Source organism: Lynx canadensis, chromosome F1 (genome assembly GCF_007474595.2).
Source record: "Lynx canadensis isolate LIC74 chromosome F1, mLynCan4.pri.v2, whole genome shotgun sequence".
NCBI classification, from domain to species: domain Eukaryota; kingdom Metazoa; phylum Chordata; class Mammalia; order Carnivora; family Felidae; genus Lynx; species Lynx canadensis.
Genome location: NC_044319.2, coordinates 32,210,477 through 32,236,573, shown reverse-complemented (window position 1 = coordinate 32,236,573; position 26,097 = coordinate 32,210,477). Strand labels below are relative to the sequence as shown.

The following is a 26,097-nucleotide window of genomic DNA, read 5'->3' as shown; positions in this document are numbered from 1 at the left end:
GCCACCCAGGCGCCCTGACTTGGTGCCTCTTCTTTTTTTTTTTTAATTTTTTTTTTCAACGTTTATTTTTGGGACAGAGAGAGACAGAGCATGAACGGGGGAGGGGCAGAGAGAGAGGGAGACACAGAATCGGAAACAGGCTCCAGGCTCTGAGCCATCAGCCCAGAGCCCGACGCGGGGCTCGAACTCACGGACCGCGAGATCGTGACCTGGCTGGAGTCGGATGCTTAACCGACTGCGCCACCCAGGCGCCCCTAGTGTCTCTTCTTATAAGGGCACTAATCCCATCCTGGCCCCACCCTCATGATCTGACCTCAACCCATTTACCTCCCAAAAGCCCCACCTCCAAATACACGCTGGGAGTTAGGGCTTCAACATATGAATTGGCAGGGGGACGCAATCAAGTTCATGGCATCTTATAAAGACTCTTAATAAAGTTGCTCTATCCTTTTAGTTTTACATTTGAGACTCATTAAGTTGCTCAAGGTCACACAGATGGCAAGTAACAGAGCCAAGATTTGAACTGATGTTTAATTTTACTTCAGAGTTTGCACATTTAACCACTGTGCTATATTAATTGAACTTTTATTAATACTAATAAGCAGCTGACTGTTGACACGGTAGGAAGAGAGCCTGTAGAGTAGCAAGACCATCTGGGGCTCCCCCCTGCAGCCTCCCTACTTCTGTCCTTACCCTGCCTGCCGCTCCCCAAGCAGGAGCCACAAACCCATGATCCATGTTCGTGGGGTGGCCTGTGATACACTTTTGGCAGTCTCTCTGGCAGCTTATCTCTGTCCCTTTCCATCTAACACACTCTTGCTCACCCCACACGGCCCAGTTGAAATGTGCTCTGTATACATCATTATCTAGCACACAGTACATGGCTCATAAATCCCAGTAGTGTGTGTGTCTCTTTCCTGAGCTGGAGTGGGATCACCTGTTTTGGCATCTGCTACCTTCCATAGCACCTCTGGATCTCCAGAGCACCCAAGAAATGTTTGAGTAAGTGAAACATGTAGAAGCCATGGAGATGATTAAGTGACAAGTACTCAGCAGAAAGGGCTGTTAATTGAGGAGGAGGAGGGAGAGGAGGAGGAGAAGAGGAAAGAAAAGAACATCAGATATTCTAAGACAAGTACTTATAGAAGGAACCACTAAAAGCTTTGAGTTTTGAAAGCAAATGTTTAATTTAGGCTCTCCCTTCTGTGTGCTTACAGATGGCACTCAATTCAATATGACGGCCAATCTATATTTTGAGATTTACTGTGGGTCTTGTGGACTTTTCTTCTTTTTTGATTATTAAATGCTTTAGTTTTCTAAATAGGTATTCTTTAAAAGCTTGTCCTATTTCTAAATATAATTCCCATTTGAGATAGTGCACTCTTCATTTTATGCTGACCCCAGTGGGAATGTAGGGTTCGGGTTGTTGGTGTTCCAGTTAGAGCACACCTTCTGGGAGGTGTGTGTCTAAATGTGTCAACCGAGGCCTGTGTTTCTTGGGTTGCCTTCCCCAAAGGGGGAGAGTTTGCACCCGTGGGAGGTCCCACCCCAGGCATTTCTAACTGCTCTTCCATCTCTGCCCTCCCCCTGCAGGCTGGCCGTACGTGACACTCTCTGTCCTGGGATTCCTATACTGCTACTCCCATGTGGGCATTGCCTGGTCCCAGACATACTTGGTGGACTAAAGCTGCCTGGCCCATGCCAGCCCTTACTGCTGGCCTCCGAGCAAATGGTGCTTCACCCTGACCTCGCACACCAGATAACCTCCGAGGGACCAGTGCTTGATCTGTTCATCTTTTGTTGAAGTTACCTCACTCCAAGACTGGAAGCTGGAGCTCTCATAGAAAATTGACAACCAGAGAGGCTTCTAACTTTGGGGAGCTCATCTCCCCCATCATTTTCCTGCTGAGTAAGCAGGGGTCCAGAGCAGGAGAATCTTGCTCAGCTGCACATGGTGACGTTGTGGTCTAGAACCCAGGCCCAGTGGCCCTTTGGGTTCTTTCTACTTTACCAAGAATTACATGCAATAGACATTTCTCGATTAGAGCACAGAAATCCTGATAGTGATAAGGGCTGTTCTCCACTGAGCATCCTTCTGAAACATTTTGGTAACATGTAAATGACCTCTTCCCTATGTCCGCAGTATGGTCGCTAGAACCAGCACTGGGGTCTGAGTTTCACACTTCAGTTCCCCAGCATGGCGGGGACAATGTCATGTTTCTAGTTACCCAGTCAAAGAACATACAACACGTCCTGTGGTTTCCAAGGGGTCAGTACAGAAGACCAGTTATTTAAACACTACCCAGGTGACTGACATTTGGATGCTTTGTGCCCTAGATTTACTGAGAAGTATAAATATGGCAGTTCCTCTAGCAGACAGTTAATCTTCATTTCCCAATATAGAAGCAGAATTAAGAAACCAGGAGATAGTGTGTCCACAGACAGGTGCTATCTGGTAAGTGACAAAGGGTAAGCATGGTATCCTGTGGTCTTTTCTCCTCTCCGTGCAAGTAAGCTCCAGCAGTCATCTTCCTACTAGTGGTTTACACTCAGTAGTTCACGTTGTTTTGTTTTGTTTCAAATAAAATGGAGCCTTTCCTATCACATTGATAATTTACATAGTTGTAGAATCATTTTGAATTATTTTTTGAGGAAAATGCTTAAAATCGAAACACGTAAGTCTCAATTATTCATTCTTTTGGAAAGTGATGACAGGCCACTGACCCAAGTGGTAGATAATTCTGAATATGTCTGTTTGACTTTGGAGGTTTTGGTTCTTGGTTTTCTTTTGAGAGGGCAGGTGCTAAGTGGTAAAGAAGCTTTGAGGTTTCAATACATAGTGTACCTCGTCATGGGCAAACTTAGTATATATCTCAAACACCTGAATTAAATTGTCATTGAATGAAAGGTTCCCTTGGACCTGGTCTGGCCACATATCTCGTATTTGTTGTCTACTGTGGTCCTTGTGTCCTGGCCGTGGTTTGAACTCCACGAGATACTCCTAGACTGCAGGACCAGCCATCTTGCTGACATCCGTTCTTCCTAGCCCTTCTGCCTGGAAGAGCAGTTGTAGGGTGGATGGTGTGGAGTGGGCACACCCGGTGTTGGCTCCTTCAAGGAACAGACCCAGAGGGGCAGGCGGGCCTGTAGCAGTGGCCTCAGCAACCGACTTGGTAAGTGAGAAGGAGGCCCAGGCAGGTGGTTCCAAGGTGCTGGGAAGAGTGAGCACTCAAATGATTACAGTACATCAGGGACCAATACTAGTTCAGGAACTGTGGTCAGCTGCAGGGAGTTTGGCTGAAGTTCACATGGAAGGAAAGGGCTGGCTAAGGAAACACAGGAATGTGAAGATGATTGTAGGCAAGTGTCTTAATGTACGTACGTGTATAAACAATACAAAGAATTTTGAACGCTTCAGAGACACCATTGATGTAAAAACAAACAGGCTTTTTCATTCACTCAACTGTATTAGAAGAATCAGTGAATATATTTGAAAGTAATAAGCCTGAATTTCTTTTAAACTATCACATGATTTAGAGTGGTTCTCAAGAATTAGTACATTATTTGAGGCCCAGTTAACCAACATGTGGATTTTCTAGGACCATTGTTTTCTTATTTTAACAAACTCTTGCTGTTCTCCAACTATAATATGAAAACAATAATAAGTCTCTATTCATTCATGTGAAGTAAAATCTTGGAGTTACTTTAAATGAGACTCTTGAAGTATCTCTGAGAAGACAGAGCAGTTCCAGCTGAGGAGCGTGTGACATGTCACTTTCCACAGTCATCAGCCCTGGGCAACTTCAGGCATGGGGCTGGAAAGCAACTAGACGATGTCCCAAGGTAAATTCTAGCCCCAGGATCCTCTGACCTCAACCTAGCCCTGGGCAAGCCAGAACGCTCCAAGCAGGATTGCCAAGATGATCCCCAAGGAGGCAAGCAAGACATCTGAAGGACAGCCAACTTGTGGCCATTTTGACTAATTTGGGACTGTACAGGAAGACTTAAAGGTATTTTATTATTCCTTCAGATTAATTTGTTTGAAGTGACAGGAGAAAACCTTTTGTTCTATTAAAGACTGCAGGCATAGAAAGAAAATACATCATCTATACAATTATACAATGATGTCTGTATTGGGAGGATAGTAATTTAGCGGGACCGGTGTTCCCCTTAAAAAAACTGAGACTGCTCACTTGCTTATTTAAAATAATAACATAATTGTAGACCAGTATAAGAAATTAATCGTAATGAGTTTGCTTTCTTTTTTTTTTTTTTTTTTTTTAACGTTTATTTATTTTGGGACAGAGAGAGACAGAGCATGAACGGGGGAGGGGCAGAGAGAGGGGGAGACACAGAATCGGAAGCAGGCTCCAGGCTCTGAGCCATCAGCCCAGAGCCCGACGCGGGGCTCGAACTCACAGACCGCGAGATCGTGACCTGGCTGACGTCGGACGCTTAACCGACTGCGCCACCCAGGCGCCCCGAGTTTGCTTTCTAACAAATGTACCAGAACATATACATCCAGTAGGACCAACTGTTGAGAAACCAGATCATCTTGATGGTGCTGGCCTTTCTCAGTGGGCATTGAGAAATCCGAGGCCCTTTTTCAGGGAAGTTATTTTGTTTTTTGTCTTGTTTTATTTTATGTTTATTATTTTGAGAGAGAGAGAGAGAGGGAGGGAGGGAGGGAGGGAGGGAGGGAGAGAGAATCCCAAGCAGGCTCCGCACTGCCACTGTGGAGCCTGATGCAGGGCTCGAGCTCACAAACTGTGAGATCATGACCTGAGCCGTTTTATTTTAAAACAAATCAACAGGGGCGCCTGGGTGGCTCAGTCGTTTAAGCATCTGACTTCAGCTCAGGTCATGATCTCACAGTGAGAGAGAGAGTGTTGCATCACGCTCTGGTATGACAGTGTGGAGCTTGCTTGGGATTCTCTCTCTCCTTGTCTCTCTGCCCCTCCCCTGCTTGTGCTCTCTAAAAAATAAGTGAATAAACTTAAAACCAACAAAATCCCCCCTTTTTAATAGTTGAAACCCCTTTGGCACCCAGAATGTAGTATCTGTTACTTAGCTCTGTATTACTAGTCCTTTTGACTAATTATAAAAATCATATTCACAAAGAGATTTTTTTCACAATTGAAGATATATCAAGAACATACTGTTCAGTGCTTTATTACGTGAGATTCCTTTTTTTAGGTGAGATTTTTGAATGAATATCAAATCACTTGGAATTTTAAATACTATCACCTTTAATGTTTATTATGCTTTTCTGCAACATAATGCAATAATAGGTTGTAGGGAGGATGTCATTAAAAATGCCGTATTCATCCTGTGGCCTTATGAGAACAAGCAGAGGCCCGAATATGGTGTGCAGACCACAGATTCCTCATCCTGAGTTAAATTCTGTCTACAAAAAGAAAAGTGCCCTTTTTGAAATGTGGTCCAGTAGTATTAAATAAGAACTCAGGTTGACGGTATTATGGAGAATCTTACCATGAGCAGGAAGTCATGCCTATTAAAACCAGAGCAGAAGTGAGGGCTGCTAGAGAAGACTCGTTGGTTTAGGGGCAAGCAGCCCTCAACCTTACTAGCTTCTGAGACCACCAATGAATTAAAGCACAGCCCATAACTCCCACTGTTGCTACGGAATCATTCCAAAAAGATTCGGTTATGTTTTTTACACTGTATTTGAAAAGGCAGGGAAGCCTTCATAAATCTTAAATTTCAATCCAAATTGTTTAAAAGTTCACCTCTCCTCGGGAGGCCAGCTTCAGATAAGTGTTAAATCAATGTGTTGTACCGCAGCTTTCCAGGATGCCAGGTTTTGAGGGCATCTCTGTCCATCTGTATGGCAGACACAGCTCTATGTCTAGGTCATATGGCAAAGCACCTTCACGACCATCCTCTCGCTATGCTGTACTTAGACACACAGTCTTGGTGTCTCTAGAATTCTGAGTCCACACTTACAGGTGCTATCCAGATTAGAGCCTCTCAGACTCTTGAATAGAAAGTACCATCCTTGTTCTGGCACCTTAGATCAGAACACCCAATTCAGTGCCTCAAAATTGTAGAAGAAAAGGCAAAGGCAAGTGTCATGTATAAAATAGTTTATTACCATAATAAATAAAATTAAACTTTTTTTTTTACAAATATCATTTGTGCTTGTTTAAAAATGTTGAGAAGGGAATATTATCAATGGAGGGGCCCACATGTTCCTTTTAACATTCCCAAGCGGCACACATACAGTGGAGTTTCTGGCAGCATCCTCAACTGACCATAAAAATAGTATCAGCTCATTTGTACTTCTGTCTGTTCATGCTCATTCGGACAAAGTGGCAGATGCAAAGGAAAAAGAAAAACCCAGTGAAGGATTTGGTGGAACTCAATAAAAAGAGCGTCAATATAAGGAGAAGCCCCAGGCTGACAAACTTGCTCAGGAGTAGAAGTGTCCTTACAGCATTGGTGAAACGTCAGATGTGGGCAGTCTCCAACCGATGCACAAGTACAATGTCTGAATTTTAAGAGAATACATTCATTGGGGCAGGGTGCATCTTAAGATCTTTCTCATTGTTCATATCCTGATACAAGATCTGTGAACTTCTCATTAAATAGTTCCTTGATCCGTTGACCGGCTCTGAAGTCCCAGATAAAGAGACAATGGCTCTAAGAAAAGTTTAATGGTGGGGCTGAGAGGGCACCCATGGGGCCTGGCACCTGCAGGGCGTTCAAGTCCAGTTCTAGAGGTTCCAGAGTAAGTCTGACTTGCTCACATGAGAATGAAGTTTCACTTGAAACTAATTTAAGCTGCACATTCACATTGATTCTTTTGAACTGTGTATCGGAGGGAGTGGAAGTCAACACTTCTCAACATGAATACCTTGGGTGAGAAAATGGTGCTTTCTTTGATGGCTGCGGTTGGTGCTAAGGGGACAGAGAAATCCCCCAGCTGGAGGGCACAAGAGCTGGTGAAGGTATTTGTATCGAAGCGAGCAAGAAGGCAGTACGACGATTTAGTGACAGAAGAGAGGCTACCCCGGGGTCTGAGTGGGCCCTCAGTGGGTTCCTCTTAAAGCAACACGATGTGAGGAGGGAGGAGGAGGAGGAGGAGGAGGGTGTCGGCAGCTCCATCACAGCTGGAGTTCCATTCAAAGGTCTTAAGGCTAAACATCTTTATTGCAAAACATTGTACAGTCTACTCATCAAACGCACAGCAATTTGTATCTCCACCAGGACTCCTACAATTTTCCAGAGAGTGCATGTGCCATTTGGTGGTCAATGCAACAAGGGGAGATGAGGCTCTCCCTACACCGGGTGCTCCTAAGGCATTCTTTTAGTCCCTACAGAGGCTTCAACAAAAATTCTGACACTTGGCCTATTTCGCCTTCCACCGAAGGATTTGGAGGGGAAGTTGCTGGATGGGGTGTGATGGTGGAGTGCATTTTTACTCTAAGCCATGCTAGCTCTGCTTCTGAAAGAAGATTCCAGAAAAGGGCCTGATGTTTGGCCAGCAACACCACACAGGATCTAGAGGGTGGAGGGTAAAACAGGCCCAGGGATTGGATAACAAGAAATGGAAACAGCTTTGGAACCCTTGGGCCCATGCTGTCATAGCATCTGGTTTTTTTTGTTTTTGTTTTTTGTTTTTGTTTTTGTTTTTTTTTTTGTAAGCCACTGGTTGCCTACTATACTGGCTACAAACTTTCTGCACACAGATGGACTCTGAGGTTGAGAATATAAGGAATCATCTTAGAACCAAGCCAGGAGGTCTAAGCATGAGTGAATGGGATGGATGGAGGTGCAGATGGCAAAACTGTGCACTAGACCAGACCTTCTCAACCAGAGGGCTGCCTCCCTCTCCTTTCTAGGGGATTCCTGGCATAGTCACTGGAGGAGCCTTTGCAGGTGCACCGGACAGCAGCACTCAGTGCCGGGGTCCCATCCTCCACAGAGAACAGGCACTCCGTCTTGTTGGCCGTCATATTTCATAGACTCAGCCCTCACTCCCACTCCCCCATCGGTCGGGGAGAGCAAGTTCAACAAGCAGCCAAGTGCTGGGGCAAGACCTCTTGCTCCAAAGCAGCCCATCAGGACACTCTCTGGGAAGTGGAGCCACCCTACGAATAACATCCGAGGTAAGGAGTTTAAGTACGAGATCAAGTAACTGGCAAGTACTGGGCAATGGTGTAATACATCATGTCCCCTTCCCTCAAGAAGGAAAAAAACAAAAAACAGGTAAATATCTCAACATAACTTCTAAAGTTTAAATGTTAAGTCCAACAACTAGTAATTCTGTGTTTCCCTAACCTCTATTCAGCCACCAGACAGTGGAAGATTCAGTCAGTATCTGAAGCTTGTGGTCCTTGCTCAGGAAGCCAGAGCAGCGTCCAGGCAAGAGTAGGTAGTTGGCACGAAGTGGTCCATGGCCAAGTGCATGTCATAAACGTGGAAGGAGAGAAGGTTTGGCTCATTTTAGAAACTAATTTTTTCAGAGGAAACAAAGCAAAAGTCCCTAAGTGGAGTCCTTAAGTGGAGAAGACTAAAAGCGTGTACAGGCCACACTGTGGGGATTTGTCACCACAGGCACACATGTGGGCCCTGCGGCCCTGAGATGAGCACATTCCCACCGCAGATCCAGGCTTTTCTGGTTGTTAGCCCGATTCATGTCCTAGGAGTCAGTCCAGGAGTACATTCATGAAGCTTTATTTTCCCCCCAAAACAGGTCTGGCTTCCAAGCCTGGCATATTAGCATCTTTGCCCCTCAGACCCAGATGGGGAGTCATTTCTTAATAAACGCCTGTCCCCTCAGGCAGAGCTAGTGGGGAAGGAAAGGGCCCCTCTCCAGTGGCCTGCAGGGTGCTGGACAGGAGCCTGTCACCAAGCCCACAGAGAGCTGGGCACATGCTTCTGAAGCTGGATGATAGAGTCATCCAGGGCCCTTGCCCTGACTTAAAAGTAGTGGGTACTGAACTTTAGAAGCAGGCTAATGAGCACATTTAAGGAACAGCAAACTAGAACATTCTGGGGGCAGATGGGATTCCAGATATTTTATAGCCTCTGGACGAGTTGGCAGCTTCTCAAAGAGACTGAAAGTCTCAGTGCTTTATCTAGAGTCACAAACAGTTAAGACTTGGCCTTGGGAAGTTACACTTCCTCCTATTTGTATGCTGCCGTCTGAGGCTAAATCTAATAATGCTGCAGCCTCAGGAAGCCAGCGGCCACCCGGTAAGCCTCCCAGGAGAAGCTGCATAAGTGTACGGGAACCCCTGGGGAAGGGCCCTTCCCTTGACTCCCTGGACTCTGTTCCCCAGGGCCATCTGCACCAATGCTGGCAGCCAGGAGAGGACTGCCCCATTTTGCCCAGACAACTGAGGGCCAAGTCCTGGGACCTGCCATGGCCACCAAACAGGACCAAAGGGGCGAGGGGAGAGATGGGCCCAGACAGGAGGCCTTCAGAAATTCTATCTTTGGTAGGGCAAGTGCCATCCTGGCAGGTCCCCTTCGGTACTGAGGGGATTAACACCGGTTCTGGATTTGTATAGCTAAGCTACACCAGGCGCTAAGGGTGAGGGTGCTGCAGTGTGACACATGCAGAAAGCCAGCGCCCTGGCTGGGTCCCTGCTGTCACCAATAGTCCAGGTCCTAATTCTACTCTCTCCAAGCTAGTTCTTAGAGCTGAACTTCCAACCCTGCTTGTCTACTGTTAGGGCAGGGCATAACCCCTGAGCTAGTTCCACTCTGCCTGGGAGGGCCCTCTTTCCTTTCTCCGATGCCATTGAAAGGAGCACGTGAATAATCTGACCCCAGGTGACTAGGAGGCCGTGGAGTGTCCCCAAGCATCATGGCATAGGTGCCTCTGTGACTGTCCCTCTGAGCTCAGACCTTCTCTGGGCCCACAGCTCCATGGCCGTCTCTGTCCATCACCTCACACAGCTTGAGAACCTGCCACCTCATTCTCCTTCTGCTCCTGAAGCAAGTACAACCGTGACCCTGACGTCTTCGCGGTTTTTCTTGAAATCCTACTGACTTTAGTAAAAGAGAGGTTAATTTTAAAATAAGGCCAGGCATGGCTCCCAAGTATCCTATAACGACTCCATGCAATGGACATAATGCAAACTGCTGAAGGGCCATCAATCCCGGTGAGAGTCATAATATAAACAGAGGACTTGCTACAATCGTTTTTCTGAGGTTGTATGTGTGTGTCTGTGTGTCTGCTTTGCTACTAAAGCAACTCTGGGCTCATCACCCTTCCTGCCGGTGCCCCACACCCTGAGAAATGCCACAGGAACGCTTGGGAAGAGGCCGAGAAGGAAAAGAAGCAAAGGGGCCCATGCAATGAGGCCAGTGGCATGGAGCAGGGCCAGAGGTTCATCTGAGGCCTCTCCTGTGACAGCAGGCCGCCGACCACAGCCCAGAGATTCTCTGCCTCCTGAAGGGCCCCGTGCAGCTGTTACACTTGGGAAAGGAGAGCCGAGGAGGCGCCCAGAGCACCTCCCTGCTTTCCGGCCTTAAAGACAGAAAGTCACAAGGCCCTAACCTCCCTGGCCCTCAAACTCCCCTTGTCCCGAGCTTGTTACAAATGATGACTGTGGGCAAATATAAGGTGACAACAGACATGGGCTGTACAAGGACAGGGAATGCTGGGAAATCCCTGTGCCCACCGCAGTCTTTGGGGTCTTGGTGAAGGAGCCCAGTCTGGTATATACATGAGGGGTTCTCCAATGCTTTCCCACCAATCCCCAAATAGCTGCTCTTCTTTTCTGGTGGGTTGTCATCTTTTACAAATATTGTGGCAGTAAAAAAATTAAAAATGAAGGAAAATACCCTCAGCATGCCCCCTCTTCCAAAATTGTGCAGACAGCTGGAAAACAGCTGTCATCTAGCAGGGTGGTAACACACGCCTCTTCCCGTATCTGTGCCCAGATAGAGAAAGAGCGCGCGTGCCTAAGCGACTGGTCCCACTTTGATTTTCTGTCAGGAAAGCCTACTTTGGAAGTTGTTGGTCATGTAGGTGTGTGTGGTGGGGATGGTGTCCAGGGAAGGGCGGTGGGTTTTGGTCTTTGACTCTTTTTTTAGACCACTCAGCTTGCTCCGAAAATGTCTCTCTCTGATTCTGGGGACTGGGGCCTCGATATTTCAAACAGCTCCTGGGGAGACTGAGAGGATCTTCTGGAAGTTAATATCCTGAGTATCTCAGAGAGCTGTTTCTCAAGATTTGTCATTTTGGTGTTCAAGGCCTTGATGTCCTCCTTCAACTCGTGCTTCACCTCCAGGACCGTGGCCTGCAGCGTCTGCTCGGGGATGGGGTAGAAAGAATGCTTGACCTCCGCCAGGATGGGGCTCCGGTCCTGAGGGCTCCTGGCCTCACCGACGTTGTCCAGACGCAGATCGCTCTTGGTGATGCCGCTGTCACAGGAGTCTGTCTTCTTGAGGGTGGCCTCTCCGGACGCCTTGGTCCTGTCGGGGAGCGTCTCCATGGACTCGGCCTTGGCCACCTGGCTCCAGTCCTCGCCCTTGCCGCAGGCATCCTTGAAGCGGGCCCAGCCTTTGCGCCTGGCGCAGTCGCCCCCCGCTGCCCTGGGGCCCAGGCACTCAGCGCCAGGCGCGTGCAGCCGGCCATGGTCCGACACCGCCGCCGCGGAGGCCGCCTGGAAGGCCACGGGCGTGGCGGGGCTCTCACGCACGGTGACCACACTGGCCTTCACCAGGCTGTGGTTGGCCGCGTGCTCGGGGACGGCACCGCCCTTCTCCACATCCTGGTCGTCCGGGTCGCGGCCGCCCCTCTCCGCGGCCAGCCGGGCCTCCTTCTGCTGTCGGAACCTCTGGAAGAGTCTCCGGACAGGGTGGTCCGGGGGCAAGATCAGGGGGGCCTCATTCTTGCGTTTCATGCGCTCTTCCTCCTCCCGCTTCACGTCGCTGATCTTCCGGAACACGATCTGGAGTGAGACAGAAGGACAGCAAAGCTCAGCCCATCAGCCGTCAGGCTGTCAGCGCCCCGCCAAGGGCTGCGGCTCCCAGAGGGCTCGCGTCCCTCCAGCGCCATCCCGGGCTTTGCTCAGGGAACTGCCCACACCTGCCTTTTCCAGGACACTCATTCCCAGCTTGCCCACAGCAAGGAAGGGACTCCTGCTGTCATCCTCTTCAAGAGGAACAAACTTCAGCCTCTCCATCCCCACACGCCAGGAGGCTGGAGGTGCCAGATGGCCTCCTTCTGGGAGACTGTCCCAGTGCCTGAGTTGGGCCCCTGCCTGCAGTCCAGGGTCACCTGGTGAGCTTTACAGAAATCATTCTTCTGCCCCCCCCCCCCCCCCCCCCCCCCCCCCCCCCCCGTCTCAGACCTGCTGTATTAGAACCTCCCAACAGGAAGCCCTTGAATCTGTAACAAGCTTTCCAGGTGACTCTTCTGCATGGAAGTTTGAGCACTCCTGGTCTACACCACATTGCAGGGTAAGAAAGTTCAGACAAATCCCCAGGCAGGGCCACAGCTAAGACTGCCATTGCCACCTGCAGATCTGGTGAAATGAAATTCAGCTTGCCGTGAAAGCAAAAGCAAGTCTCACACAGAGGCCCTCCCCATCCTCAGGCTGCTCACGGGGGAAGATCCCATGGTTTTGCGCACGAGCTTGTCCTAATACTAACAACCATTTGGATGGTTCGTAAGGCACTCTAACGTCACTTCATGTATTCCTTACAGCAGCACTGTAAAGCCACTGGGACACATTCCCATTTTAGAGAAGAGGAAAACCAAGGTTTCAGGGTAGCTAAATGTCACATAAAATAGAAGTTTGCTATAAGGGACTTGTACCCAAGTCATCAAACCCCAGACCCATTAAACGTCCAACAGGTACTTACTGATGATGACAGTGCTTCATGCAGAGGATGGACAGTCAGCAAACTGTCCATGAATCTGGTTCTGAGTACAGCAAGAGCCATAAATTACAGGGCTTTCCCCGGTGCTGACCTCTGATTATAGGCAAGCTGTGTAATTTCTGGCTTACACTGAGTGTGGCAGATGCGCTCAGGGACACGTTTGACCCATCCCACTTCTCAACTTGTGGGAAGCCACCTGCAATAGGTTGTCTATTTTACATAAATCACCGGTCCGAGGACCAGTCCTGAGATCACTGAGAAGCAGAGGAGAGGCCTGTGTAAGGGAGCAGCAGCTTTTCCATCACCACAACCTGGAAACCCCTGCGCCCTGTGCGGGCAGCCTCGGACCAACCCAGAACCTGCCCCAAGGACCTGCCACAGGACTTGCAGGTCTTGGAGAGGCACACATGGTAGCATGCCAGGACCACAGGCTTTGAGGTCAGAAAGAAATCTCAGCCCTGCCACCTAGCTGTGTGACCTCAGGCAGGCATCTTACCTTCAGAGTCTATTTCCTCCTTGAAGAGTGGGGAAAATCCCCACTATTGTGACTTGGTGTAAAGCCAGCACAAGATTACTCATGTGAAAGCACAGGCCCACTGTAGATGCTTAACATGAACCCTCCTTCCCCCACCATCTCCAGGCCTCTGCCTTTTTAACCTCCAGGTGCAGATGGTTTATAACTCACCCTCTCCTCCAGGAAGCCCCCCTGGCCAGAGCTCTCTGATGGCACCACTCATTAGGTTCTCAGGTCTGACCGACGAGATTGATTTTACAGCACCCATAAATACAGAGGAGTCCAACACACTGAGTTGCTAGATGCAATCAACAAATCGTTGGCTCACACCTGTCACCCGATTTCTCCATCAAAGCTCCTGATGCCGGATGACTCTACACTTGGGTCACTAACAGGTGGGTGGGATGCGGCCGCTCCTCTTGCCACCTGGTTAAGTCTTTACATTCCTTGGGTCACAGTGCATGACTTTCTGACCTGTGCTGGGCAGTATTTCTCGCAGCCCTGCCATGCCCAGTGGTGATTTAACAACCCTGCCTCCCCTGCTTCCCTTCAGCCATATCCCATCTACTTCTATAGTCTAGCCTGCAGATCCAAGCTGTGGGACTCAGGAAAACAACCTGAAGAGAAATCCAACGAAAGGCATCACGGGGGTGGAGGGATGATAAATAGAAGGAACAGGACCTTCCCTGCTCCTCCCGCTCTGAGGTACCAGACTTACACCTCCCTCCCCGCTTCTGCCCCCTGTGCTCTGTTCTGGGAATGACCCCTGCTCTCCACTGGGCATCCAAATCCCCCTAACACCAAGACCCAGCTCAAATAGCACCTCTTCCAGAAAGGCTTCCCTGATTCCATGGAGGTCTAAGTTACCTCTGGCTTCCCAACACCAACTGCCTTTTCTGTGCTCGAACTTCTCTTCTGCCTTAACTACTCTGTGGCCTGTGTCCACCTGCGGTAGCCCTGCCATCTGTTTCCTCCCCCAGGCACATCCCTTCCTACAGAGGGGAGGAGGGAAGACGGGAATAAGGAAGGAAGGTGGGAAGAGAGGGGGAGTGAGAAAAGAGGGAGGAAGAGAGAAAGGATGAGTGAGAACGCACATGTACTCAAGAGTTGGTGGCCTGAGCTGACTGCTCGTTTCCTGCCTTTTGTCCTGCAGGACACCTGGTTTTTAACAGTATCATCCTGTTTTTACTTGAGGTGGAGTCGGGCTCTGTTCCTTGTAAGCAGCCATTCCCAATCATGATACCAGTTGTTGACGCCTATAACTCTGAAACCTCCCTGAGGTCCTAGAACAGTATTTGGCATGTCTCATTGTATCTTCTATTAAAAAAAAAGTTATCTACCCTAAGAAAACAGGGATTGTCTGTTTTGTCCATTATTTCCAGCACTTAGAAAATGCCTGGTACCTGGAGGGCCCTCAATAAATAATTTGTGGCATAAATAAATGAATAAAAGACACATAGGAGCTAATGAATCAATGGGAGAATGTCCTCTGCCTGGAAAAGATGAACGACAGATGTCGTAGTCAATGGTATAAAGGAAGGGGCTGGCTTGGAACACACATGGTCCTCTGAGCAACTCTCTCAACATCAAAGGTTAAGGCAGCTCTTGAACGTGAAATGAGATATTCTAAGACTAAAGAAAAGGAAGCACTTCTTCAAATATTGAGGGGGCAACACAAAGCCGATCCCAAGAGGCTGTACAGTGAAGTACACCAGTAGGCTGACAAAAGCTGTAATATGCACCTGTGGTGGACGTTTGTGAGGGGCAGCGTATCCTCTGCTCTTCAACCAGATGCCCCGTGGATCCTGGACTAAGAGCTCCGGGCCCGGCCTGACCCAGGCAACGTCTTTAGATGTTGTAGCCACATGGGTGGGGGCAGCTCAGCCCTCCTGGGCTGGGGCTCTCCGTGGAAGGAGACGGGGACTTCTGGCTCTGTGCTGACTCTTCTGAAGCCTCTTGGCTTATCCCAAAGGGTCACCCTAGTGCTACTGTCACTGGTGGCAGCCCCACCTGAACAGCACTGGCCCATCCGATGGACAGATGAACCAGGAAAGAGCTTCCTGCCCTGCAAAAATGCCCGAACCCTCCTTTGAGGATCAATGAGTAAAACCAGCAGCCCCCTTGCGGACACGGGGCTGATGTGGTCTGACAGCTGTGCTGACCTGGGGTCTGGGGTTCCGCTTACTAACGTCACCCACGTTTTTGGAGAAGTTGGTCTGGGAAGATTCACCTCAGAGGCAGCCATGTCCATGCATTTGGCCAAGTATTTCATATCTGAGTGGGCAGGGGTGGCCCCGTGACTCACAATGATGAGGTCTGTGCTGCCAACACCAGGCACTCTAGGAATGAGAGGCAAGACCCCCGAGACCCCGAACCCAGGGTGCTGTCTTCTCTGACCAGGCAATGAACAGAGGCCTGAGGATAAGTCTATCAAGCTTTTCTAAAGTGTTCCATGATGTTTTAACAGGGATCTTGAGGGGGAATAAATCTCAAGATAAAATAAACTTGAGCCACACCACAATGGTAAATTGGCTGCTTTACTTCAGGACTTCTCAGAGTCTTAGCATGTTAATGCGTCTTTGATGAATGAGGAGACTACTGCATATGGCATTTCTTGAACGCTTTCCCCTAGACTCCCTGTTTTGAAAGAGTAGTGTTCCCTAGAAATCCCTCTGGAAAACACTGAAATCCACCCCCATGTGGGGGATGGGTGCCCTTTGTATTTGTGCATCACCTTGATGGATGAGAAGGCCATTTCCTATGCTGTGTTCCAGTCAGATGCTGCCTCCTATCTCTAACCCTGCTGCTGAGCCAGAGTGTGGGGTTCTGGGTTTCCATCGCCCCCTAGTGGACGGACAAAGCTGCATGATTAACTCTCCTGCCTCCCACCCCTCAGTTACTCTATATGCTCCATCCTTACTGAGTAATCTCAGGTTCTGAAAAAGCCCTGTTCACCTACTTGAAGCTCCATTCAATCTCATCTCCTGCCCCATCCATTCAACCTGACTCCTATGTGAGCGTCAGGATTTAGCTTAGGTGTCATGTACTCCCAACGAGCCTCTCTCCCCACCCCGGGTCAAAGACCCTGCTGGTAGCAAACATGGGGCAGCCACACAGACCTCCATCAAAGATCACTGCAACCCTTGTGAAAAGAAACACTTTGCTTATTTGTCTTTTCCTTTGGGGGAAGCTCTCTGAAGGCAGGCACAATGCTTTATTCAGTTTTTTATTTTTCATCTTTGGTGTCATGCCTAATATATATAGTGCTTAATCAGTGGTCAGTGACTCACTGAATATGTCAGTGAATAAATTACAGCCATTTCCCTGTTTGTGAGCCCATGCTAGGGTGAAAGAAATGATGTGTATGCCACCCAACACACACACACACACACACACACACACACACACACACACATCTGTGTCTGATATTCATGGTCCCATGGAGAGAGAGAGATTACAAGTGGACTTCTCTATGCACAACTGATATGCTTCTGAACTATATGTTCACATAGAGTGAACAGATGGGCCCTGATTTATATTTCGATGTTATGATGGTGCTAAAGTATATACATTCATTAGAAATGGTATTTGGAAGGGAGGAGCCAAGATGGCAGAACAGCATGGAAGTTTTTTGTGTGTCTCACGTCCATGAAATACAGCCAGACCAACACTAAACCATCCTGCACACCTAAAAAACGGATTGGAGGATTAACACAACAATCTGCACAACCTGAACCACAGAACTCAGCAGGTATGTGGTACAGAGAGGGGAACTCGGGGAGCAAGAAGCTGCGGTGGGCAGGGAGCAGCTTTTGCGGGGGGAGAGAGGACAGAGATGGCAGGGGGGGTCGAATACAGGAAAAGCACCCCTCCCCAAAAGCAGCTGGAGAGAAAGTGGAAAATTGGAAACAGCTGCAGGGACTAAACTAAAAAGGGAGAAAGGAGAAAGGAGAGGGTTTAAATTCCATTAAAACTGTAAACAAGGGGAGTGCAGAGTCTGCAACTCTGCAGCTCAATACCGGGCGGTGCTCTGGTGGAAAGGGCAAATCCCCAGGAGTAGAGTGGGGTCCAGGAGGTTCTTAGGCCACACGGGGAAAAGCGGTTCCATGGCTGGAAGGACATTTGGTAGAAACTGTTGAGGCCCCCTGGTCCCAACAGACCCCAGAGAATGCCCACATTTGCTGGTGCTGGAACAAGGTCGTTAAGGTTGTGAAGCCTGGTGCCAGATGTGTGTTGTGAGAATCCCTGAAACGCTGCTGCTACACTATCTCGCAAACTTTTTCTGGGGCGGGCTGGCACCTGGCCACAGTCCGGCAGCAGCAGAGTCCAGCAAGGGTTCCTGGGTGCAGCCGACATTTGGCCATTGCTCAGTGAGGGGTGGAACGGGTCAAAGCCGCAGTACTTCAGAAGCAAGGGGCCAGGGCAAAGAGCCACATCTGAGATAAAACTCAGGAGAGAGGTTCTGCCTGGGGCTTGGTCATGGCCAGTGAAAAAGCAGGGAGTTGAAGAAAGCTGAAGATGGAGGACGGGTGCACGATTGCGGATTGGGGAGAACAGAGTTCTGATACTAGAGACTAGGTAGCTGGGTGACGCCATTTTCACCCCTCTTGTGCATGTGGATACGCACCTACGAGTGGCACAACAGTCTACCCCAGTAGGCTAGCAGCGCCATGGAGAATGGAGCCATTACACTGAGCCCCACCCAACTGGGCCAATCTTGCTCTTCAAGAACACAAGTCTTGCTGCCTGCTTAGTTTATGGACTATAAAGCGCTTCATAGTCTGACTTCTAGGGGAAAACGAAGTAATTTCCGTCCTATTTCAATCTGTTAGGTCAATGTATTCAATTTTCTTTTTCTTTTTTCTCTCATTTCTTTTTCTTGAATGCAGAAAGAGAAAAACTTCATTTTTATTTTCAATTTCCATTAAAAATATTTTTCTTTACTTTTACTATATTTTTTGTTTTTATGTAATTTTTTTTCAAATTCCATTTTACTTCCATCATTTTATTTTAATCTACTAGAGGGTATTCACTTTTTCAAATTTTCAAACGATTTCCTTTTTTTTCCTCTTTTTTCTTTTTCATTTCTTTTTTCTTGGATACAGAAAGAGAAAAAAATTCATTTTTAATTTTAATTTTGATTAAAAAGATTTTTCTTTTTTTTCTATTATATTGTTTACTCTTGTGTAAATTTTTCAAATTCTATTTTACTCCCATCATCTCTTTTTAGTCTACTTCAGTGTATTCATTTTTTTCAAATTCTCAAACAATTTCCTTTCCCCCCATCCTTCTTTTTTTCTCTAATCTGTCAAACCACTTTCAACACCTAGACCAAAACACACCTAGGACCTAGCATCATTTATTGGATTTGTGTGTCTGTGTGTGTGTTTTAGTTTTAATATTTTTAATTTTAATTTTATTAATTTTAATTTTTCTGCCTCATCAATTCCTTTTCTCCCTTCAAAATGACAAAATGAAAGAATTCATCCCAAAAGAAAGAGCACGAAGAAACAACAGCCAGGGATTTAACCAACACAGATACAAGCAAGATGTCTGAACCAGAATTTAGAATCACGGTAATAAGAATACTAGCTGGAGTCAAAAACAGACTAGAATCCCTTTCTGCCAAGAAAAAAGAAGTAAAAACTAGTCAGGATGAAATAAAAAAATGCTATAACTGAGCTGCAATCATGGATGGATGCCGCGGTGGCAAGGATGGATGAGGCAGAACAGAGAATCAGCGATATAAAGGACAAACTTATAGAGAAAAATGAAGCAGAAAAAAAGAGGGAGATTAAGGAAAAAGAGCACGATTTAAGAATTAGAGAAATCAGTGACTCATTAAAAAGGAACAACATCAGAATCATAGGGGTCCCAGAAGAGGAAGAGAGAGAAATAGGGGTAGAAGGGTTATGTGAGCAAACCATAGCAGAAAACTTTCCTAACTTGGGGAAAGACACAGACATCAAAATCCAGGAAGAACAGAGGACCCCCATTAGATTAAAAAAAAAACTGACCATCAGCAAGGCATATCATAGTCAAATTCACAAAATACTCAGGCAAGGAGAGAATCATGAAAGCAGCAAGGGAAAAAAAGTCCCTAACCTACAAGGGAAGACAGATCAGGTTTGCAGCAACCTATCCACAGAAACGCGGGAGGCCAGAAAGGAGTAGCAGGATATATTCAATGTGCTGAATCAGAAAAATATGCACCCAAGAATTCTTTATCCAGCAAGGCTGTCATTCAGAATGGAAGGACAGATAAAAAATTTCCCAAACAAAAATTAAAGGAGTTTGTGACCATTAAACCAGCCATGCAAGAAATGTTAAGGGAGACTCTCTGAGGGAAGAAAAGATGAAAAAATATCTATATATCTATATCTATATCTTGATATAGATATAGATAGATAGATATAGAGATAGAGATAGATAGATAGATAGATAGATAGATACCAAAAGCAACAAAGATTAGAAAGGATGAGAGAACACCACCAGAAACTCCAACTCTACAAGCATCATAATGGCAATAAATTTGTATCTTTCAGTACTCGCTCTAAATGTCAATGGATTCAATGCTCCAATCAAAAGACATAGGGTAATAGAATGGATAAGAAAACAAGATCCATCTACATGCTATTTACGAGAGGCCCACTTTAGACTTAAAGAAACCTTCAGATTGAAAATAAGGGAATGGAGAACCATCTATCATGCTAATGGTCAACAAAAGAAAGCTGGAGTAGCCATACTTATATCAGACAATCTAGACTTTAAAATAAAGACTGTATCAATAGACGCAGAAGGGCATTATATCATAATCAAGGGGTCTATCCACCAAGAAGACCTAACAATTGTAAACATTTATGCGCCAAATGTGGCAGCACCCAAATATACAAATCAATCACAAACATAAAGAAACTTATCGATAGTAATACCATAATAGTAGGAGACTTCAACACCCCACTCACAGCAATGGACAGATCATCTAATCAAAAAATCAACAAGGAAACAATGGCTTTGAATGACACACTGGGCCAGATGGACTTAACAGATATATTCAGAACATTTCATCCTAAAGCAGAATATACATTCTTCTCCAGTGCACATGGAACGTTCTCCAGAATAGCCCATATACTGGGACATATATCAGCTCTCAGCAAGTACAAAAAGATTGAGATTGTACTGTGCATATTTTCAGACCACAACACTATGAAACTCGAAGTCAACCACAAGAAAAAATTTGGAAAGGTGACAAATACTTGGAGACTGAAGAGCATCCTACTAAGGAATGAATGGGCTAACCAAGAAGTTAAAGAGGAAATTAAAAAGTATATGGAAGCCAATGAAAATGATAACACCACAACTCAAAACCTCTGGGACACAGCAAAGGCGGTCATAAGAGGAAAGTATATAGCAATCCAGCCTTCCTAAAGAAGGAAGAAAGATCTCAGATACACAACCTAACCTTATGCCTTAAAAAGCTGAAAAAAACCCAGCAAATAAAACCCAAAACCTGCAGAAGATAGGAAATAATAAAGAAGAGAGCAGAAATTAATGCTATCAAAACCAAAAAAAAAACAAAAACAAAACAGTATGAATGAGAATGAGAATGAACAGAATGAAACGAGAAGCTGGTTCTTTGAAAGAATTAACAAAACTGATAAACCACTAGCCAGTTTAATCAAAAATAAAAAGGAAAGGACGCAAATATATAAAATCAAGAATGAAACAGGAGAGATCACAATCAATACAGCAGAAATAAAAACAATAATAAGAGAATATTATGAGCAATTATATGCCAATAAAATGGGCAATCTGGAAGAAATGGGCAAATTCCTAGAAACACATACACTACAAAAACTGAAACAGGAAGAAATAGAAAATTTGAACAGACCCATAACCAGTAAGGAACACAAACTAGTAATCAAAAATCTCCCAAAAAAACAATGGCTTTCTAGGGGAATTCTACCAAACATTTAAGGAAGAGTTAACACCTATTCTCTTGAAACTGTTCCAAAAAATAGAAATGGAAGGAAAACTTCCAAAGTCTTTCTATGAAGCCAGCATTACCTTGATTCCAAAACCAGACAAAGACCCCACTAAAAAGGAGAACTATAGACCAATTTCCCTGATGAACATGGATGCAAAAATCCTCATCAAGATATTAGCCACTGGGTCCAACAATACATTAAAAAAATTATTCACCACGACCAAGTGGGATTTATACCTGGGATGCAGGGCTGGTTCAATATCCGCAAAACAACTAACGTGATTCATCACATCAATAAAAGAAAGGACAAGAACCATGTGATCCTCTCAATAGATACAGAGAAAGCATTTGACAAAATATAGCATCCTTTCTTGATAAAAACCCTCACGAAAGTAGGGATAGCAGGAGCATACCTCGAGATCATAAAAGCCACATATGAACGACCTAATGCTAATATCATCCTCAATGGGGAAAAACTGAGAGCTTTCCCCCTAAGGTCAGGAGCAAGACAGGTATGTCCACTCTCACCACTGTTATTCAACATAGTATTGGAAGTCTTAGCCTCTGCAATCAGACAACACAAAGAAATAAAAGGCATCCAAATTGGCCAGGAGGAGGTCAAACTTTCACTCTTCGCAGATGACATGGAACTCTACAAGGAAAACCCAAAAGATTCTACCAAAAAACTGCTAGAATTGATTCATGAATTCAGCAAAGTTGCAGGATATAAAATCAAAACACAGAAATCGGTTGCATTCCTATACACCAACAATGAAGTGACAGAAAGAGAAATCAAGGAATCGATCCCATTTACAGTTGCACACACACAAAAAAAAACATAAAATACCTAGGAATAAATCTAACCATAAGGTGAAATATCTATACACTGAAAACTATAGAAAGCTTATGAAAGAAATTGAAGAAGACACAAAAAAATGGAGAAAGTTCCCATGCTCCTGTATAGGTAGAACAAATACTGTTAAAATGTCGATACTACCCAAAGCAATCTACATATTCAATGCTATCCCTATCAAAATAACACCAGCATTTTCACAGAGCTAGAACAAATAATCCTGAAATGTGTATGGAACCAGAAAAGACCCCGAATAGCCAAAGCAATCTTAAAAAAGAAAACCAAGGCAGGAGGCATCACAATCCCAGACTTCAAGCTATACTCCAAAGCTGTAATCATCAAGACAGTATGGTACTGGCCCAAGAACAGAGACTCAGATCAATGGAACAGAATAGAGAACCCAGAAATGGACCCACAAACGTATGGCCAACTAATCTTTGACAAAGCAGGAAAGGATATCCAATGGAATAAAGACAGTCTCTTCAGCAAGTGGTGCTGGGAAAACTGGACAGCGACATGCAGAAGAATGAACCTGGATCACTTTCTTACACCGTACACAAAAATAAACTCAAAATGGAATGAAGACCTCAACGTAAGACAGGAAGCCATCAAAATCCTAGAGGAGAAAGCAGGCAAAAACCTCCTTGATCTTGGCCGCAGCAACTTCTTACTCAACATATCTCTAGAGGCAAGGGAAACAAATGCAAAAATGAACTACTGGCACCTCATCAAAATAAAAAGCTTCTGCACAGTGAAAGAAACAATTAGCAAAACTAAAAGGCAACCAATGGAATGGGAGAAGATATTTGCAAATCACATATCAGATAAAGAGTTAGTATCCAAAATCTACAAAGAACTTATCAAACTCAACACCCAAAAAACAAATAATCCAGTGAAGACATGGGCAAAAGACATGAATAGACACTTCTTCAAAGAAGACATCCAGATGGCCAACTGACACATGAAAAAATGCTCAACTTCACTCATCCTCAGGGAAATACAAATCAAAACCACACTCAGATATCATCTTACATCTGTCAGAATGGCCAACATTAACAATTCAGGCAACAACAGATGTTGGCGAGGATGCGGAGAAAGAAGATCTCTTTTACACTGTTGGTGGCAATGCAAGCTGGTGCAGCCGCTCTGGAAAACAGTATGGAGGTTCCTCAAAAAACTAAAAATAGAACTACACTATGACCCAGCAATTGCATTACTAGGCATTTATCCAAGGGATACACGTGTGCTGTTTCGAAGGGACACATGCACCCCCATGTTAATAGCAGTATTATCAACAATAGCCCAAGTATGGAAAGAGCCCAAATGCCCATCAATGGATGGATGGATAAAGAAGATGTGGTGTATATATATATATATATATATATATAGATATATATAGATACACACACACACACACACACACACACACACAATGGAGTATTACTCAGCAATCAAAAACAAAGAAATCTGGCCATTTGCAGCTACGTGGATGGGACTGGAGGGTATTATGCTAAGTGAAATTAGTCAGAGAAAGACAAAAATCCTATGACTTCACTCATATGAGGCCTTTAAGAAACAAAACAGATGAATATAAGGGAAGGGAAACAAAAATAATATAAAAACAGGGAGGGGGACAAAACATAAGAGACTCTTAAATATGGAGAACAAACTGAGGCTTACTAGAGGGGTTTTGGGAGGGGGGATGGGCTAAATGGGTAAGAGGCACTAAGGAATCTACTCCTCAAATCACTGTTGTACTATATGCTAACTAATTTGGATGTAAATTTAAAAAAAATTAAAAATAAAATTAAAAAAAAAAACGGTACTTGGAATTCTGCATCTGGATCTATTCTGGGGCTATCACTATGTGGTATGATGCTCTCTCATGATGCCAGGCAGTGGCAGTGAGCTGTGGCTCCCCATCAGCTACACGATCACAGGAGCAGATAACTGACACACTATGACCATTCTGTACCCACACAACCAGGCTATTTTTCCCTCTTGGTATAGTATTCCATAAATTACATGAGATGTTCAACACTTTGTTATGAAACAGGTTTTGTGCTAGATGGAGGTCACACAGCTAGGTAAAAACAACTTCAGGGGCGAGCTGGTGCTCGTGCCTTGCTGTCACCTTTCTTCACATGGTGACTGGTAGACGGGGCCAGGCAACAGGGGCCAGTCTGGAGACATGGTTACTGGGACTCTACTCGCCCACCAGAAATGCCAGGACCCTGGGGACAGGCTGGCATGGGTCCAGTCACCAATGACAGGATAAGTCTGGATCCTTCCTGGCCAGCCAGAGTCCTGTCGGCTCACAGGGGCGTATATTTTCCTTTGCCTGACGTGTTGGGCAAGGGTGGCCCCCCAGAATGCTGAGCGGCTCCTGACTTACTGCAGTAGGGGAGACAAAGTTTGCCCCGGGGCAGGATGGCCACTGTGCCTCACACATCCATCTCTGCATCCCGCTGGGGGCTCACCAAGCAACAGCCTTGGGCCCGGGAGGCCTTTCATAAGCGGTTGTTGAGCTGAACTGAATTGACATCCGGTCATCAAGCTGCAGGGCTTTCTGAGCCGCTATCTCAGATGTGTCTGAAAAAGCAATCCCCCTGGAATCGGAGGTGAGTCAGGGCCACCGACCTTCTTCTGGGCTTCATTCAAGGAGGGTCCAGCCCCTTTCAAGCCCAAGCCTTTTCCAAGCCCCAGACCAGGCCCAGGGGAGCAGTAGTCCCCTCAGGGCCACTGAGTAAGAGCGAGAGGGTCCTAGCTGCACAAGTAGGGGAAAGACAGGATGGGGAGGCGAATGGACCACCTGGAGCCTTGATGGCACAGAGGATGAGGGGAGGACACCCGAGTGGAAGCCCAGTTACTTGAAAGAGCTCAGATTGGAAATAAAAATATACACATAATGTCAATTCTCAGTGGTTTACATAAATGAACAAAGACTAAGCATGAATCATAGAAAACTACAGATAAACCAAAAGGAATTTAGTTTGGTTTCTATTAGATTCAGACACATGCCCCCAATCCCAAACATGTATAAACAGTAGAAAGCACACAGGCTTGGAGGGGTCCCAACCCGGCCACTGACCAGCTGCTGTGGACCTTGGCTAAGTCAGGTCCTTACTTACAGACTTACTTGGGTAAGTCTGGTCCTGGACCAGATCAACGTCGCAAATCTGGTTGTACTTCAAACCTCCGGGAGAGGCTGTAACTACTGAGTGAGGATTTCTCGCAGCACAGCCAGAAACCAGCATTTGCAACAAGAACCCAGGTGATTCTGACGCAGGCAGCCCGACCCAGATCTGTTGACTGGGGTCTCAGAACCCTTGGGTTGATGACTAGTGAGGTCACAGCCACGCTGCCATCCTCTGTCTGTGCACGCATGCTCACACGGGAGTGCGGCCACACAGCACCCCAGTCCCCGCCCTGTACCTCTCTGCCGGAGCCCACACTTCCAGCCAGGCTCGGCCCTCCTGTGTGCTGCCTGGGATTGAGGAGGGGCAGAGGGGTGACCCTAGGGAGACCCGAGGAGCCCCCTGGTCCCTGAAGGATGACTGAAAGGGGTCTGATAGGCCCTGCTATCACTTTTGGCTCCTCCTTCCTTTGATCTGACAAAAAGCGGTTTGCTGTCTGGAATGGAGGGCACAGAGCTGGGCGACTGCAAGCAGGGCACGCAGCAAGGTATATACACATATTCCCCATGACAAGGGGAGGCAGGCCTCTTCTCCCAGAGCAGGGGCCTATGCTGGCATGGACCCAAGCCACTTTGATCCCACCCTGAGGTCCCTCCAGGCCCTGGTGACGTGACCTTCCTCATCATTTCCTCTCCCACCAGCCCCCTCCACCAGTAGCCCTGCCTGGTTTTATGGCAGA

At 46.3% G+C, this 26,097-nt stretch overlaps 2 protein-coding genes across 2 annotated transcripts in view; one reads left to right on the top strand and one right to left on the bottom strand.

The window, feature by feature from the left end:
* The window catches only part of HHAT (hedgehog acyltransferase), a 292,122-nt gene extending 287,860 nt beyond the window's left edge, over window positions 1-4,262 (top strand). Inside the window, exon 11 of the mRNA XM_032591811.1 lies at window positions 1,594-4,262. Within this exon, the coding sequence (XP_032447702.1) occupies window positions 1,594-1,685 (92 nt within the window). The 3' untranslated portion in view covers window positions 1,686-4,262. The remainder of the gene's footprint in view (window positions 1-1,593) is intronic.
* A 1,735-nt stretch (window positions 4,263-5,997) lies between these two features.
* KCNH1 (potassium voltage-gated channel subfamily H member 1) overlaps window positions 5,998-26,097 on the bottom strand; it is a 387,521-nt gene continuing 367,421 nt past the window's right edge. The window contains 1 exon segment of the mRNA XM_030302755.1: window positions 5,998-11,933. Coding sequence (XP_030158615.1) covers window positions 11,079-11,933 — 855 coding nt within the window. The 3' untranslated portion in view covers window positions 5,998-11,078.